The sequence below is a fragment of the Ranitomeya variabilis genome, chromosome 2, assembly GCF_051348905.1.
Source record: "Ranitomeya variabilis isolate aRanVar5 chromosome 2, aRanVar5.hap1, whole genome shotgun sequence".
Lineage (NCBI taxonomy): Eukaryota > Metazoa > Chordata > Amphibia > Anura > Dendrobatidae > Ranitomeya > Ranitomeya variabilis.
Window position 1 is genome coordinate 687,325,644 of NC_135233.1, and position 16,377 is coordinate 687,342,020.

The window sequence follows — 16,377 nt, forward strand, 5'->3', positions numbered from 1 at the left end:
CAGCTTGTTCCTGTGTTCAGCGGTCACATGGTACCTCTCATTAATTTAATGAATATGCGTTCCATGCCTCTGGGAGTGGAGTCGCGTCCATATTCATTACTTTAATGTGTGGTACCACGTGACCGCTGAACACAGGAAGTGCTGCGGGTGCCGGAGACCATTGGAGAAGCAGAGACCGCGCCGGGAGCAGGTGAGTGTGATGCAACAGCCGCCGCCGCTCCCCCTCCCCCGTCGACTCCCCTGGGACAATGACTTGAGTATAAGCCGAGAGGGGCACTTTTAGCCTCAAAAAATGGGCTGAAAATCTCAGCGTATACTCGAGTATATATGGTAGTTCCCCACCTGTAGGGAAAAAATAGTATGGCATCCCAGTGGTTTCTGTACTGATATCCAAACAGTCCTACATCATTGTTTAGGCTATTTAGTCTTAAGGTATTGAGGCCAAAGATCCATTGGATTTCTTTACAGGACTTCTTTTTAATGAAAACCCAACCTCTCCAATCTCATTTCACTGTTTGTGTACCCGAAAAGATGCCCCCGTGTCTCTCAATAAAATGTTGGATAAAGGGTGTCCATCACATTTTTCAGAGATATTACCAATATGTTCCCATATTCTCTTTGAGAGTGATCTTTTAGTCCGTCCCACATATTTTTCTGGCACGGGCACTTCATACAATATATAGCCCGTTTGGTGTAACAAAAAAAAGTAAGTGCCTTTCCCATTTTTATTTGCATGAAAAAAAGCCCTTGATATTGATATATGGGGTTATAAGACCAGTCGCCGACGTTGTTTTTTGTACTGTAGGGGCCACCAAACTCCCAATATTTGTAAAGGTGACCTGAGGTTGATCTGGTAAGAGTTCTTCTCCCACAGTTTTGTCATCCCTCAATAGATTCCAGTGTTTCTTGACAATATTTCTCAGGAGGTGATTTTGAGGGTTATAGTGTAGGATAATGGGGATATTTATAAGGTCATATTAGTTTTCATTGGTTATTTTATCTGAGATTAATTCAACTCCGGGGGTTTTAGTCACCAAATTCATAACACTATCCAAAAAAGTTTTATCATAACCTTCTTCTACAATTTTTTCGGTTTAAAGTAATGGCTTCCTGTTCAGTCAGTAATGCCTGTACAGTTTCTGTGAAACTGAATAAATTGCCCCTTCGGTACATTAAGCAGCCATTGTGGTAAGTGGCACAACTTTATCAGCATGCACAAGAGACAAATCTAGCATGCAAGAAAAAGAAACTCTGAAAAAAAAAAAACGCCAAGTGTGAACTTACCCTTACCCTCAGAGATTTCTAGCAAGTCTGAATGGATTGGCTGGTGGTGGCCCAGATTGCAGAACACGTCTCTGCAGAAGAAATACCTTCTGGGCAATTGGGGAGTCATTTGCATATGGCAAAGAATATTTTATAACTCTGCTGCTATGCATTAGTATGCCTGAGATGGCCCTGAATATGCCTGAGGTGGCCCTGGGTATGCCCGAGATGGCCCTGGGTATGCCCGAGATGGCCCTGGGTATGCCCGAGATGGCCCTGGGTATGCCCGAGATGGCCCTGGGTATGCCCGAGATGGCCCTGGGTATGCCCGAGATGGCCCTGGGTATGCCCGAGATGGCCCTGGGTATGCCCGAGATGGCCCTGAGTATGCCCGAGATGGCCCTGGGTATGCCCGAGATGGCCCTCTATCAGTATCCAGTGTAATGGATTCCCTTTAAGAGGTTTGCACTGTAGCCAGGCCATATCTACTGTAATGGCCTCCAGTGACTATCTTACACATATTTGGTATCTATGACTGTAAGGAAATGTACAATGTTTTTAGAAACTTTTACTTCCTCTAGATAGTGAAGTTCGATCGTCTTCTCGGCTCTCCGCTGTGAGCCAAGAAGACAATGTTTGTAGAAAGTATGGCTGTGATTGGTCAGTAGCTTTAAAGGCCGAAATGATTAGAGTCCCTGAGGAGTTAATAATTTTTCTGCTCTGAGGTCAGCCTCATTGAGGAATGTTTGCTGAAGTCACTCCACATATGTGTTGTGTGTTATTCCATAGCATAGAGTCCTCCATCCATCAGAGGAAGCAGACCGTGCCATTAGCTTCATGAAAGTGATTAAATGGACTAATGTCATAGTGCTGCGCTGTTTTGGGGGAATAGTGAACTTGTATGAATGTTCTTTTCCTCCTCCTCTGTCTCCAGCAATGTCAGTGCTTGGGTGGGGTCTGCCTAGCTCATTGCGTTTCCCATTCAGCTTCTAGCGGCTTATCTTTGGCTAGTCCACTGCCCAGCAGTCCGTCAGCTCCAGCCTGCAGATAGCAGTAAAGGGGACAATCCAGACCGAAAACACGTATGCAGTAGGTAATAATCTGTCCTTCTTCCTCTCCTCTTCCCATTGATGCTATATAATGGACTGCATTGTTTATCCAGTTTATTACTACTAGTAGTGTCTGTTACATTGGATCATTCTGTAGATTTCATCCCTGAGGACATGTAGTGCGTCTGATGGCTGCATCAGTGATGATTTACTGTACAGCTAGTGTGGTCTGTAGTCTCTGTTGTGGTGCACACAATTGTTTCCTTTATGTTTAAGCTTTTAACCACTTTTAAATTATTTTTCTGAAGTTTTTTGGTAAATTGAAAGATGGTTTACTGCCCAATTACTTCATGAACAAGTTAAAGAAGCCTCTTTTTTACCCATCATGAATGGTGTATCTTACTGGTGAGAATGTAGTGCCCGTTACCAAGTTTATGCCTTACCATGAACCTTTCTCAATCCATTCTTTTCATCACCCTAAAATAATAAATATGCAGAATTAAAAGGACACGCCTGATCTTCTTCTGCACACTAGTGGTAATGTGACAGCTTACAACTTTCTAGGTTTTCTGGTACACAGACGTGCATCTCTGCTGTAGGCCTGAAGTATGCTGTGTGCAAAGCCTAGCCAGCACTTTTTCTGTTGGGTGATATTGGTACTATTTTTGCAAATTGGGCTTCAGGGTAATCACATATTCTGCATATTCTTGGCTCAAGTGGCTGATGCAGGCGGTAGTAAATTGCTGTGGTTTTGCAATGTAGTTTTCAGCTTCATTTAAAGAGGACCTTTCACCAAATTTCTCACGTTGAACTGGATGTAATGTTTTGTTTAATTTTGCCTATTCATCGTGGAAATATCAGCAAAAAAAAAAAAAATTGGCATGGAGTTGACTTTGGTTAAAGAAGTTGTCCACTACTTGTACAACTTCTTCTCATACTCCTCACTTGCCCCCCATAAAATAATAAAGCTTATACTCCCCTACCGTAACTATGTGGTAGTGGACAACCCCTTTAAGTCCAAGTGGGTGTAATTAGATATTTTTAACTGGGGAGTGTATACTTCTGCCTCCTATTGATACTGACCAATCACAAATAGGCTGCAGCATAGAAGTGCAGAAGGATCCGTGATGATGTCATCAGGGTCACCTGACCTGCTCACACAAGCCCTGCTATTTTGAGTTTGCAGCCTAAAAAAGCACTGAAGATATATTACCCAGCTCAGGAGTGAGAGTCTACTACCTCCAATTATTAACATATTACTATGTTGCAGTACCCGTTAACATGTCAAAAGAAGCTAGTTTTACTCTAATTTTCTGCATTTGTTCGCCTGAATGTTATTATTTTGTTTTCAATCCGCTATACAGCATGCGACGGCAAGTATGTGATTTGAATAGATTTGGTCAAGTGCTGACTAGATGGGTCAAGCCTCGCTCAATACAAGTGTATGGACCTGGTCAGAATGTGGCCAGAAGTACTCAACTAGTATACTTGCAAGCTCCATTAAAGCACGCTACCGGCACCTGAGAATCTTCATAGTGTGCAATATGAAGAGTCACAAGTCTGCAGTCACATAGTGATTTGAGACTTGCAGCTTAAAGGGGTATTCCCATCTCCAAGATCATATTCCTATATGTAGTAGTTGTGATAATATTCGCAAATTAGAAATGTAGTATAGTTTTTCAGATTCACTATATTATATTCAGTTCGATTCAAACTTTGGAAATTTTTTTCGCCACTTAAATGAAAAAGAACCATTTTTGGTATTGTGATGCAGTGACCCCTGTTACAGGTAGGGGGCGCTTTATGTTCTCAGCATACGCACTGAGGCTTATTGAGACCATGGGAGTGCATGGCAGTCGCAGGCGTAACTGTGATTATGAGATGGTGACTGGCGTCATAGTGAATGGCCGGTATGTGTCGCAGAGGAGATTCTCTGCGTTGTAAGCCAGTAATGTTGTTCTGGGACCTGTAGTCCCACAAGTGTTTGTGTAGTTGTAAAGGGAGGCTTACAGGGTTAGTCAGAGAGCTGGGTGGGTCTGGCTAACCACACACACCTCCAACTTGTGGGGGTGGCTATGGTGATATAATGTGACTGAGGTCTGGTCACATGGTCAGTGTGCGAGGTCCTGGATAGCCTGTCTGTTGGAATGTCCTGGGAGTAGGACTGGATTCCTGAAGAGCACATGGAGAGGCCACGTACCTGAAGGTCTGTGCATTGGGCGGTCTTGGGAGTAGGACGGACGTCCTGAATAGCACACGGAGAGGCCGTGGACCTGGATGGCCTCTGTGTTGGACGGTCCTGGGAGTAGGACTGGAGTTCTGAAGAGCACGGGGTGAGGCCATGGTTCTGCCGAGCCTGTGACTGCCACTGTGTTGGGGAAGCTACTGTCCTTCTGTGGATCTGAAACTGTCGGGTGGCCTGGTGAGCAAGGCATTGTCCGGGACCGTGATCCCAGTTAGACAGCTTCCCTGGGAATGAGGACTGACAAGGAGTCGGCGTGTGGAGCAGGAGCTCCAGGCAGGTATCCCAGAGTTGGGGAACCGTGTGCACTGACGAGGGTCAGTAAATGAACTGTGCGGTCACCCATGATAAGTGGACGGAGTAAGGTCAAGCATTTTTAGAGATTGCAACTCAATGTCGTTTGTTGGTGCCTCTTGTGCTCCATGAACATTCATGAACTGTTCGGCATGCAGTCACCCACGATAACTGGACAAAGAGGTCCAGCGTGTTTAGTGACTGCGAGTTAAAGCCGTTTAATATGATGCGCTATGGACTATGTGTTGGCTCTGTGATGTGTAACATGGCCTATGGTGCAGTTTATGATATTTACATAAACCGAAATAGATTGTTTTTTGTGAGAGAACTTTCCTGTGTGCTTTAATCCCGTTGCCAAGCGAGTGTCCCCCAACACTTGAAGTAAGAGCTATCTTACAGTATATGTAAACTTGCACCGACCTGGAGAATCCTAATGGCTGGTCAGTTTTTAGCCTTTAGTAAACATGGTAATAAGAAAAAACAAATTGTGGAATTGCACTTTTCCAGCACACTATTTGGTAAAAATCAATGATGTTCAAAAGCACTACTCGCCCCGTAAGAAACAAACCCTCACATGGCCATATTGACTGTGAAATAATTTTTTTTATGGCTCTGAGAAGAAGCGAGCAAAAATCGCAAACGCAAAAGGAGAACATTCCAAGGTCATGAAGGGGTTAAAGATCGGCGTGTGCTGCATTTTCTATATGGGTTGTTCTGTTCACTAGTACCTCCCAACATATTACACAGTGTGGCGCCCTCTCCTGATCACATATGACTTGTGACTGGTGGTTTTAAAAGCCTCTACAGTATATTTGACCCTGCTGAAACTTTACATTGTAAAGCAATGGCAGTTGTTGGTAAAACCATGTGCAGGGTTTCACTACTGGCTGTGAATGGGCACCCTGAAAAATCTTCATGCTTATCTGGTAAATATATCACAGCAACTTTCCAGGCTCCTGCATTATGATGCTGAGTTTCCGCACTATATTTGCGCATCTTCATCTTCTCCGTTCCAGTGTTCGGAACTGTAAACTCTAGGCCTTGGTGTAATAGAAAGCCACTAAGTTTCTGGTAAACGTGTAAAAGACTTGTTTGTACAAAGCAGCCAATCAGGAAAAGTGTGAGCTGGCGGCTGTTAACAGCAGCCAATGACGAGTCAGGGGGGTGTGTCCCTGACTTCGTCAGACTTCCTGTTAGCGCTGTAGCTAATTTGTCTTTACAAATCACAGCTTTGGTCAAATAGCTGGACAGACACCCAGCAAATTGTTTGGCAGATGACAGAACAGAATGGAAGAGACATTATGGCTCTTATTCCTAACTTTTTTGTTAAAATCTAATGTGAAACTGGTTAATGACTCCACTCAATCAGCCTTAAGGTTACGGTTAACTGATTCATCTTGGTGCGGTTAGATGAAATATATGCTTACTACCATACTACTTCATGCTGGCGGTATCCTATCACCTGGATTATGTCTCCCTCACAGTTCACACCTCCACTAGACTGACTCCAGATCACTAAACGCCTAAGCCATCACCCCACCACCTCCATTTGTAAAATCACCTTAATGTTATAGCTGGTTTATCTTTAGGAGGCATCACCGTATCCGCCCCATTCACAAATGTCCTATTGTAACATCTCTAAAATGTTGTGTTCTTGTCTAAGTAATTTGGGAGCCTGCCTGATGAAAATCTAATTTTTCTGGTTGGCTAATAAACGTACACTCCTAGAATACTTTTTCTCTTTTTTGGGGCATATAAGTATTTACATTGATTTTATTTTTCTGGGTAACACAATACCACAATATAATTTTTATTGGAAATCATTATAAATGTGGGACCTACAATATACATCCATTTGGAGAAAGGTATCCAGTGCTCCAGATTAAAAATTTCTTTATTCATTCATCCGATGTCCTTCAAAACATGAGACGCCACCAACGCTTTTCCAGCACACAGTGTGTCCTTGCTCATGGCCCCATTGCCTCAAATGCATTCTATAGAAATGTGCATTGAATACTGATGTTTCTCTCTCTGATATGGAGGAAGGTCACATGTGATCATCGAATCATCACTTGTTATATCCTTGGATTCTGTAACAATAAACTCCTAATTCGCAAGTGGTAACTGATTGCCGAGTTCTTTCTCTTTTATTAGATAATTATAATTATTATTATTTATTATTATTACACCATTTATTCCATGGCGCTTTACATGTGAGGAGGGGAATACATAATAAAAACAGGTACAATAATCTTAAACAATACAAGTCACAGCTGGTACAGGAGGAGAGAGGACCCTGCCCGCGAAGGGCTCACAATCAACAAGGGATGGGTGAGAATACAGTAGGTGAGGGTAGAGCTGGTCGTGCAGTGGTTTGGTCGATTGGTGGTTACTGCAGGTTGTAGGCTTCAGGTTCTTTTTGAAGGTTTCGATGGTAGGTGAGAGTCTGATGTGTTGTGGTAGAGAGTTCCAGAGTAGGGGTGATACGCGAGAGAAATCTTGTATGCAATTGTGGGAAGAGGAGATAAGAGGGGAGTAGAGAAGGAGATCTTGTGAGGATCGGAGGTTGTGTGCAGGAAAGTACCGGGAGACAAGGTCTCCTTTTATGTGCAGCTGTATCTGGTCCCATGGACTGAGCGGTAACAAGGACTCCCGAACGACACAATGCATCCTACAGCTCCACACACAAGTCAGATTCCTGTTTAGAAGCGGGGTTTCAGGGTGAAGAGAACCCCCCTTCATATGCTTAACTGTCTAAAGAAGGCTATATTGGTGGTCCTGTGTATAGCACACCAAAAAACACCCAGAGAATCAGTCAGGCTTGTATTCAACTGAGGTCTACATTCTGATTTATTTTTGTTTTTACTAAAAATGCATAGAAAACTAGATCTGGAAGTGCGTTTCTGTGGGGCAAGTTACTGCGGCTTCGTGTGCCTGGTAATACAGAAGTGGTAACATATGAAATCTGCAGAATATAAATCTCTACTCTGAATGTCGCCATGGATTTCACACTTTGCAAGTGCCAACTGTGAAATACTCGGAAAATCTGACCACATTCCCAGCGTCCCACAGAATCCTTCTATTCTACGGCTGGTTTTGTTTTATGGGGAACCTGACAACTAACGGTTATTGCAGTCATGTGTGGTACTCTGAAAGGATTTCACTTCTCACAAATATTTAAAAGCCATCAGGGAAGACCTGAGTAGGATGACTAGCCCAGGGCAAGTTCCCAGTGGCTTCTCCCTGCCCAGCTCCCCTAGACGGACAGTTCTCCCCTTCTATACACACATCCATGCTGCATGTGTGCTGTGCATTAAATAACATGGACTCGCGCATTCGATAGTTGTCAGTTTAGCAGTCTTACTAGAGCGCTTGTCCTTATACTATATTTTGTGGCACTACTTAGATACTGATGAACTCAGAGATTGAGTTCTTTTATGAATGTGCGCCAACACAGCAGGAAGCCGTTTTCTGATAAGAAGTGAAGTAGTATCGGATCCTTGTAATTGAGGAAGTGATGTTTCCTGGAAAATTGCTTCCACACATTTCGTGCTAAATTGTCTTAAATGCAAGCAATTGCTTACTTCACTCATATGCGAGCTGTCAGAGAATGAACTTTGTACAGTGCTTGCACCGTGTAGTGTGAAGGAATAATATAAGCAGTTGTACTTCTTGTAATACATGCGGCTCATATAAAAGGGCACATGCTGCATGTGTAGTAATTAAAGAAAAATAAATCTGGCCTGGCTTCCTTGTGGCTCTTTTGTCTTGATGATTGGAAACATGGTGACTGTGAGGGCGGTGTAGATACAATGTTGAACGTGGTGTAATTGGTGCCAGGTTGCTTGTAACATGGTTATTGCACATAGAGGTTTTGGAGTGGGTCCTATCCAAAGCGTCCTTAACCTGTCACCAGGTTTGGCCGATATGCTTTACGGCCACCGCCTTTCATGGCTTATCTACAGTATTCCATAATGCTGTATATTTGCAAGAGAAGACAAACAACTTTTATTATGTTCACCTGCAGGGCGATTCGGTCTGATGGGTGTTGAAAGTCCGGGTCCGGCACCTCCCATCTTCTTGTGATGCCGCCCTCCTGCTTCACATGCTCCCCGGCATCGCGCTCCTGCGCAGGTGTACTTATCTGCCCTGTTGAGAGCAGAGCAAAGTACTGCAGTGTGCAGGTAAAGGTCAGAGAGGCCCAGTGCCTGCAAACTACAATACTTTGCTGTGCTCTCAACAGGGCAGATAAGCACACCGGTGCTGGGGAGCCATGAAGCAAGCAGGAGGGTGGCATTGCAAGAAGATGGGAGGCGCCGGACCAGGACCTGTGACACTGATAGGACCGGACCGCCCCCCGGAAGAGTAATAAAAGTTATTTTTCTTCTCTCACAGGTCGGATCGGGGGCTTATCTACAGCATGATAGAAAGCTGTAGACAAGCTCTGAAAGGGGGTGGCCGTAACTCGTATAGTCCAAACCTGGTGACCGATTCCTTTAAAAAAAAAAAAAAAAAAAAAAAAAACCTAAAAAAATGCCTGTAAGACTCCTTTTTTTTTTTTTTTTTGCTTACAAAAGCTCATCCTTTTTAGTATTTACTCCCACCACTTTTCAAAACCTGAAGCCGAAGAAGAAAAAATTGTCTCCTAGTGGAAAATGCTAAAAGCTAGGCATTGCCCAATGAAAATGCTGCAAAAAACACTTGGAAAAACGCTCCAGAATGATTCAGGAAATGAAAAACTCCACAAAGGGCGAGCGTTTACTGGAGTGGAGGAGAGCAGTCTAGAAAACTTGTCATCAAAACCCAGCCACACAAGAAAACGCATGTAGGGGGTTGCTCTTTTTCATTGGGCTGCAGTGATGCTGTGAATGTGTCACTAAGCGGTTGTATGGTTTATTGTGCAGGCACTGTGCGGTTTTATCGCATTTCAAAGCCTTTTGCTGCTATTTGAAAAAAATGGTAAAAAAAAATAAAAATAAATCCTTGGTTTGAAATTATTGGGGGACGCTGCTCTGAAATGTGACAAAACTGTAAGGCACATACCATGCTTTTATCTTTTTATTGTCCAATATGCTTTAAGAACTTAAAGAAGGTAAGGTCTATTAGTTACTAATACACATAAGAATATGGCAGCTTTCTTGGCTTGCAGGCACTTATATAAGGGGTCCTTCAGCTTTCGTGGCTTATTAGTCCATGCCCACATCCATTGCAGCGATGCTTGACCACTCGTACGTTTTCTGTAAAGCCTATTTATAGACTGTATATTTCTGCTCTCGGCTTCATGCAGCTGTACAATTCTTATTCCTAGACTCAACATTGTGAGGGCAAGCAGAATAGTAAGGGGAAACCACACATAACCTTTGGTTCTGGGAATTTTGGCTATTTCACTCTTCCCAAGCCTTTACCTACTTAGGCATGGCCTGTGAGACCACATTTCCGGATTCCCACAGAATTCCGCAGCAGCTTCTTCATGGGTTTCGTTACGGGATTGAGCACGTTCCTTTGGGTGGTTGTGTAGCATAATTGATGATTTCCTGACTTTTTGCCTGTGGACTGTTGAAATTTTTGATTTTCATGCTATGAATTTGGAAATGAGAATTGAATATTTGCAATAACTTAACTTATTAGGATTTATTATATATTTCGGGTTTTTAGCCATTGTCTGCCCAAACCAGGAGTTGTTTAAACAAAAATACTTTTTAGGTGACAATGTCTCTAAAGCCCTGTGGAAAATGAAGTGTTGTGTAAGTAAGTAAAATAGTTAAATGTCTAATACACATCATAAATATGCTACATGCCACTAAAGACAGTGTTTTTTTTCTTCATTCAACATACACAATTCTTAAATCTCCCTTTTGTTATGTAGTCTCCTAGGAAATCTTAAGCATTTTTGAATGCTATTTTAGAGGCCAAAACCTAGTTGGGAACTTAGAGAGGTATAAGAGGCAGGTTTATTCATTGTACTCACTTATAAACTATGGAGAGGACTTTTTTCTTTTTCTGTGTTGCTGCCTTCTTATGATTGGTCAGTGTCATACAGGGAGAAAAAGTACATGCTCCAAGTGAAAACACGCTGATAACGCCCACACGGACTTGACTGCAATTAACTTATTAGATGCCAAATACTTTTTACTGCTAATATCTCTGCAATGGGGAGGCAACAATAACAAAAAAAAAAAAAGCAAAACAAAACCGAAAAACAATTAGACAATTGATAATCTACCCCCACAATAGTCTACGTTCTAATATGCAGACTTAAAACTTCTACCAGTAGCTGTGCATTAAACGTGTGTTTTGGTACCCATTTCTTTATTTAACTTTTATTACAGTTCTTTTATGGTTTGCTTATCTGTTGTGAAGTTTTACCTCTCAATCTGGGCGAAGAGTTATTAAAGGTGATGGATCAGCTATGGAGGAACAGTAGTGACTAGAGAATGTCACTGTCAAGTGAAAATCTAAAATCCTCCTGAATTGCCAAGTGCCTGCTTACTGTGTAACTTCTGCTTTGCTAGAGAATAGTTTGGGAGGTTTTGAGGAACTGAAATTAGAAGCATAATTAAATAATTTCTCCTGTGTAAGCAGACTAGCTTTTTTGTGTTGTCCGCATGCCACAGTTGTAGAGGAGCGGAAGTAAGGATTTGTTTACACCCTTTATTAGAGTTTTATTGCACTCAGTCTAAGTTTTCTATCAGTTTGTCTTTGGCATGTGGGACCCCAGAGCACCCAGAGGATACCCACATGGAAGCAGTGCTGATGTTGTCCCTGGTGGGACTTGAACTCAGAACCCCAGAGCTAAACACTGAGCCATCATGTGTGGGTTCACTGCATGCTGCTAATTCTATTAGCGCCACGTAGAATTGCATCTATAACGATATCCTGTCTATTTATTATTGTATTTTTAGAGCAACGTTAATCCCATTGTGCTGTACATGAGGGGTTATATATAGGATACTAATAAATTACCATGAACATACTAATGATGACTGTCTCGTACAGAGGGGAGAGGGCCCTGCTCTTTTAGATTTTCAGGCTTTTAACATAGTATATGAAGGTCTGGGATCCATTCTGCTACCTACATGCAAAGTCGGACCATTTCCTGTCTATATGAATGGTACTATAAGCATTAAATGTCACATCATTTGCCTAGTGGGCTAAAGGATTATTAGATTATAGAGGCAGCACTCTGTACCGGGAGCAATTGTGTAAGGCTACGTGCCACTGTCAAGAGATGGCAGCGTTTTGGATGCAGTATTTTCACTGAGTCCTATTGAATGCAGGTAAATCCGAATGTGTTCATTGAACACTGCAGATTTACTGCATCCAGTACATTGTATTGATGAAGTTTCTGTTTTGGAGACTAGTGTCCCTTTAAGGTTCACATTGCGTTAACAGCAGCCCGTTCAACACATGCGTTAACGGGCTGCTGTTAACGCAAGTGCCGATGTGTCATCGCGCTAGCGCAGATAGAGCTTGCAGATGCTCTATCTGCGCTAGCAGTGACGGACCTGGAAACGCTGCAGCCCGCGTCCCTGGGTCCGTCACTCAATGACGGCACATCGCTAGCAATGGGCGTGCGCTAGCGATGCGTCCGACATAGGAATTAATGGCGGCGTTAACAGACTATGTTACACCGCGTTATGCCGCGGTGTAACATAGTCCATCTAACGGACGCCCATATCGAAGTGTGAACCCTAATGCACCTAGTACTCTGCCCCGGTTTGTTCTCATTCCTGTACTGCGGGTGATGTATACGGTGTGGTCACTCCTGTTATTAAAGGGGTATTACAATCTAATATGAAAAATTTGCAGTGGCAGTGTGCCTGCAGACTGCCGAATCATGACAGTGAGCGGTCCCCTGTATTCCCTGTGCATGTAGCTGACCATGTGATCGCATGTATGCCATATATGCAGTGTCGTGATCACCGTGTAGCTGACCATGTGATCGCATGTATGCCATATATGCAGTGTCGTGATCACCGTGTAGCTGACCATGTGAACGCATGTATGCCGTATATGCAGTGATGTGATCACCGTGTGGCTGACCATGTGACTACATGTATGCCGTATATGTGGTGTAGTGATCACTGTGTAGCTGACCATGTGATCGCATGTATGCCATATATATAGTGTCGTGATCACCGTGTAGCTCACCATGATCGCATGTATGCCGTATATGTAGTGTCGTGATCACCATGTAGCTCACCATGTGACCGCATGTATGCCATATATATAGTGTCGTGATCACCGTGTAGCTCACCATGTGACCGCATGTATGCCATATGTGGTGTCGTGATCACCGTGTAGCTGACCATGTGATCGCATGTATGCCGTATATGTGGTGTAGTGATCACCGTGTAGCTGACCATGTGATCGCATGTATGCCGTATATGTGGTGTAGTGATCACCGTGTAGCTGACCATGTGATCGCATGTATGCTGTATATGTGGTGTAGTGATCACCGTGTAGCTCACCATGATCGCATGTATGCCATATATATAGTGTCGTGATCACCGTGTAGTTCACCATGTGACTGCATGTATGCCGTATATGTAGTGTCATGATCACCGTGTAGCTCACTATGTGACCGCATGTATGCCATATGTAGTGTCGTGATCACTGTGTAGCTCATCATGTGACCGCATGTATGCCATATGTGGTGTCGTGATCACCGTGTAGCTGACCATGTGATCGCATGTATGCCATATGTAGTGTCGTGATCACTGTGTAGCTCACCATGTGACCGCATGTATGCCATATGTGGTGTCGTGATCACCGTGTAGCTGACCATGTGATCGCATGTATGCCATATATGTGGTGTAGTGATCACCGTGTAGCTGACCATGTGACCGCATGTATGCCGTATATGCAGTGATGTGATCACCGTGTAGCTGACCATGTGACTACATGTATGCCGTATATGCAGTATCGTGATCACCCACTCGCACGGAGAGTATGCGGTTTGCATAATTGCGGTCACATGCTGACAAGTTTCATCCAGCTTCTCTTAATAGAAGAGAATTGAGATGTGCTAATTGGAGACTTATTGGCATGTGGCCACAACTGCGCAAATTGCATACGTCTGATCATGTTTTCGCCCACGAGTGGGGACTGCAGGGGAATCCTTGTAGTGTGCACATTGCACAATGTCATGATTTGGCAGTCTGTCGTAACAGAGCAACTGTAGACTTATCTACTCAGGCTGAAAAATTCCCTTGTGGCCTTATTCACATGTCCGTGTTGTATCGGTTTTCTTCTGACAGCACGGATGACAAGGGTGAATACAAGTCTGCGGGTCTGGAAAAGCACATGCAGCACATAGATGCCATCCGTATGTTGTCCGTGTGTAACATTGCAGTCCCCCACTAACCTTGCTGATGGTTTTTGTGGTTATAGCAGTGCAAGCAGTTGTATCCTGATGGTAAAATGATATTCTTGCTTGAGTTGGCTACAGAGGTGACCCTGAATAACCCAAGCTCTGGTCTAGGAAGTGTACCAAGGACTTCTGCCTGATGCTTTCTGATGTGTGTGTGCGCTCTCCCAGGGTGTAGCATTTAATGAGTGTTTTTATGAAGTGAGAAGTGTGCCAAAAGTGAATCCAGCCAGTGGTCACATGATGATGTGAGCTTTTCATGCCTATCGCAAGAGTGGGCAGTCCTCACAGAAATTGAGGACATCATTTTCATAGACATATGCTTTAACTCGCAAGAGACTGAAGTTCTTTAAATAACACTTTAGGTTATGTCATATATAGTAGTGATCAGGGATAGAGGGTGTTTGCGTCACTGTGTGACTCCCAGCTTCCTTCTTATTCTTCATCTCCTGTATATCCTTCCTTCCTCCATTCCATTTTTGCATACGTACTTGGTACTTATATCTGGAGACCGCGCTCTGTTTAGAGAACCACCTTCCGTCTCTTAAATAGATGATTACTGTTAGCTCAAGCTCACAAGTGTGCTACAGCTTTAGATGTTTCAATAGCGGTGAATAGTGGAAGATCCTTAGAAGGAGGAAAAGTAGCGCTAGTAAATGAGAGGCAGTTGAGTGATGTGAGAGAAAAACGGCAGTTCGCACCTGGAGATTTTGTGTAAACTAGGGCACAACACTAGAGAACGCAGTGGCCTTCAGCCGACTTGGTAAACATTGGGAAGATCCTCCAGGGGGTTCTGACAATGTGCTGTATAGGGGGATTTCAAGAATATGGTGCTTCCAAATGTTCTCAGATTGTGAACTCACAATATTTCAATAGCATTCATGTTTGTCTCTTGAGATTAAGCAACCATCTTCAATCTCGTTTCAGCCAAAACGGAGACCATGACAACCGAATCAGATACAGGTATTGAAGTAAATGGTTCCGAACAGTCTGAGATACAGAATGAGCAGACGGAGACTTCAAATGAGCCGGATCATCAGAAAGCTGAAAACACCGAAGTTACTGAAAACCCTGGAAGTCCAAACCCTGGAGAACCAGAGCAAGTGAACGCTGTTGAATCACCATCTTCCCCAACCAGTCCTGGACAGAAAAGTCCTGGCAAACCGAAAAAGGAGGCACATGAAAGCAAAGGGATTTCCCGGTTCCTGCCTCCATGGCTCAAGAAACAAAGATCTCTCAGCCAACCAGAGCCTAAAGAGGAGACCACTGACACAATTGATGGTTCACCTGAGGGAAACCAGGAAAAAGATGGCGAAGTAAATAATAAAGATGAGATTCCTGCAGAAGGCCAGCCTGTGGAGACTGAGGCTGAGAGTCCTGAGAAGAAAGCTGATGCTGACCATACGGACATACAGGTATGCCATTCTCTGGCTTGTTCTGTGGGTACATAATTCTATGTCCTCATGTCGAATAATCCATTCTGTTTGTAACAGAAAGTATAAAGGCCTACATGAAATGAGCCCAAGTAAAAGAATATGTTTTGTCTTGTTTCCAAAATATTTTCTTATGCTGCTTTTCCAGGAAACAGATGGGAATTCAATTGTTGCATTGGTTATGTTTTATTAGCTGACACCCAAGAAGAGTTATCCCTAACTTTTCAATAGGCCTGCCAGAGAAAGGAGAGCGCTGTAATGTGCTTTCTCTTGCGCTCCTATAGAGTGAATTGAGCATATGCACTGTCACTCCATTCAGAAAGGGAGAAAACTGCCCCTCTCTAACGATCAATGAGGACCTCTTTTGTGGGCCCCCACCGATCTAGAAACTGTCTCCTATCCTGTTGATAATTGTAGCCGGAATACCTTTTTTTTAAAATGCGTTTGTTCTTTCTGCACAAAGATGCTTGGCAAAACAATCAGTCGGAGTTTACAAAGACTACTTAAAGGGAAGCTGTTGGTAGGCTCAATCCTCTTAAGCCATCTACATGTGCATGCAGATAAAAAGTTGTATAAAATAATATCTTGATATCTGCGATCTGATGTCTTTTTCTAGAGAAGTCCATGCTTTTCTTAGTATGTAAATGAGCTGTTAAGCTCTATGGGCCGTAGACATAGAGCTGCATGAGAATCTGCCCCTAAAGCTTATTTTATATGTTAAGTGAT

General features: G+C 43.3%; 1 protein-coding gene across 21 annotated transcripts in view; it reads left to right on the forward strand.

Annotated features, from left to right (window-relative positions):
• EPB41L2 (erythrocyte membrane protein band 4.1 like 2) overlaps positions 1-16,377 on the forward strand; it is a 193,161-nt gene that overhangs the window by 67,162 nt on the left and 109,622 nt on the right. For 20 of the 21 annotated variants that reach the window (XM_077289360.1, XM_077289368.1, XM_077289363.1 and 17 more), the window contains one exon: positions 15,146-15,633. In XM_077289360.1, coding sequence (XP_077145475.1) covers positions 15,160-15,633 — 474 coding nt within the window. In that variant the 5' untranslated portion in view covers positions 15,146-15,159. Of the gene's footprint in view, positions 1-2,217; positions 2,357-15,145; positions 15,634-16,377 lie in introns of those variants that run through there. The other variant, XM_077289361.1, reaches the window with a different exon arrangement.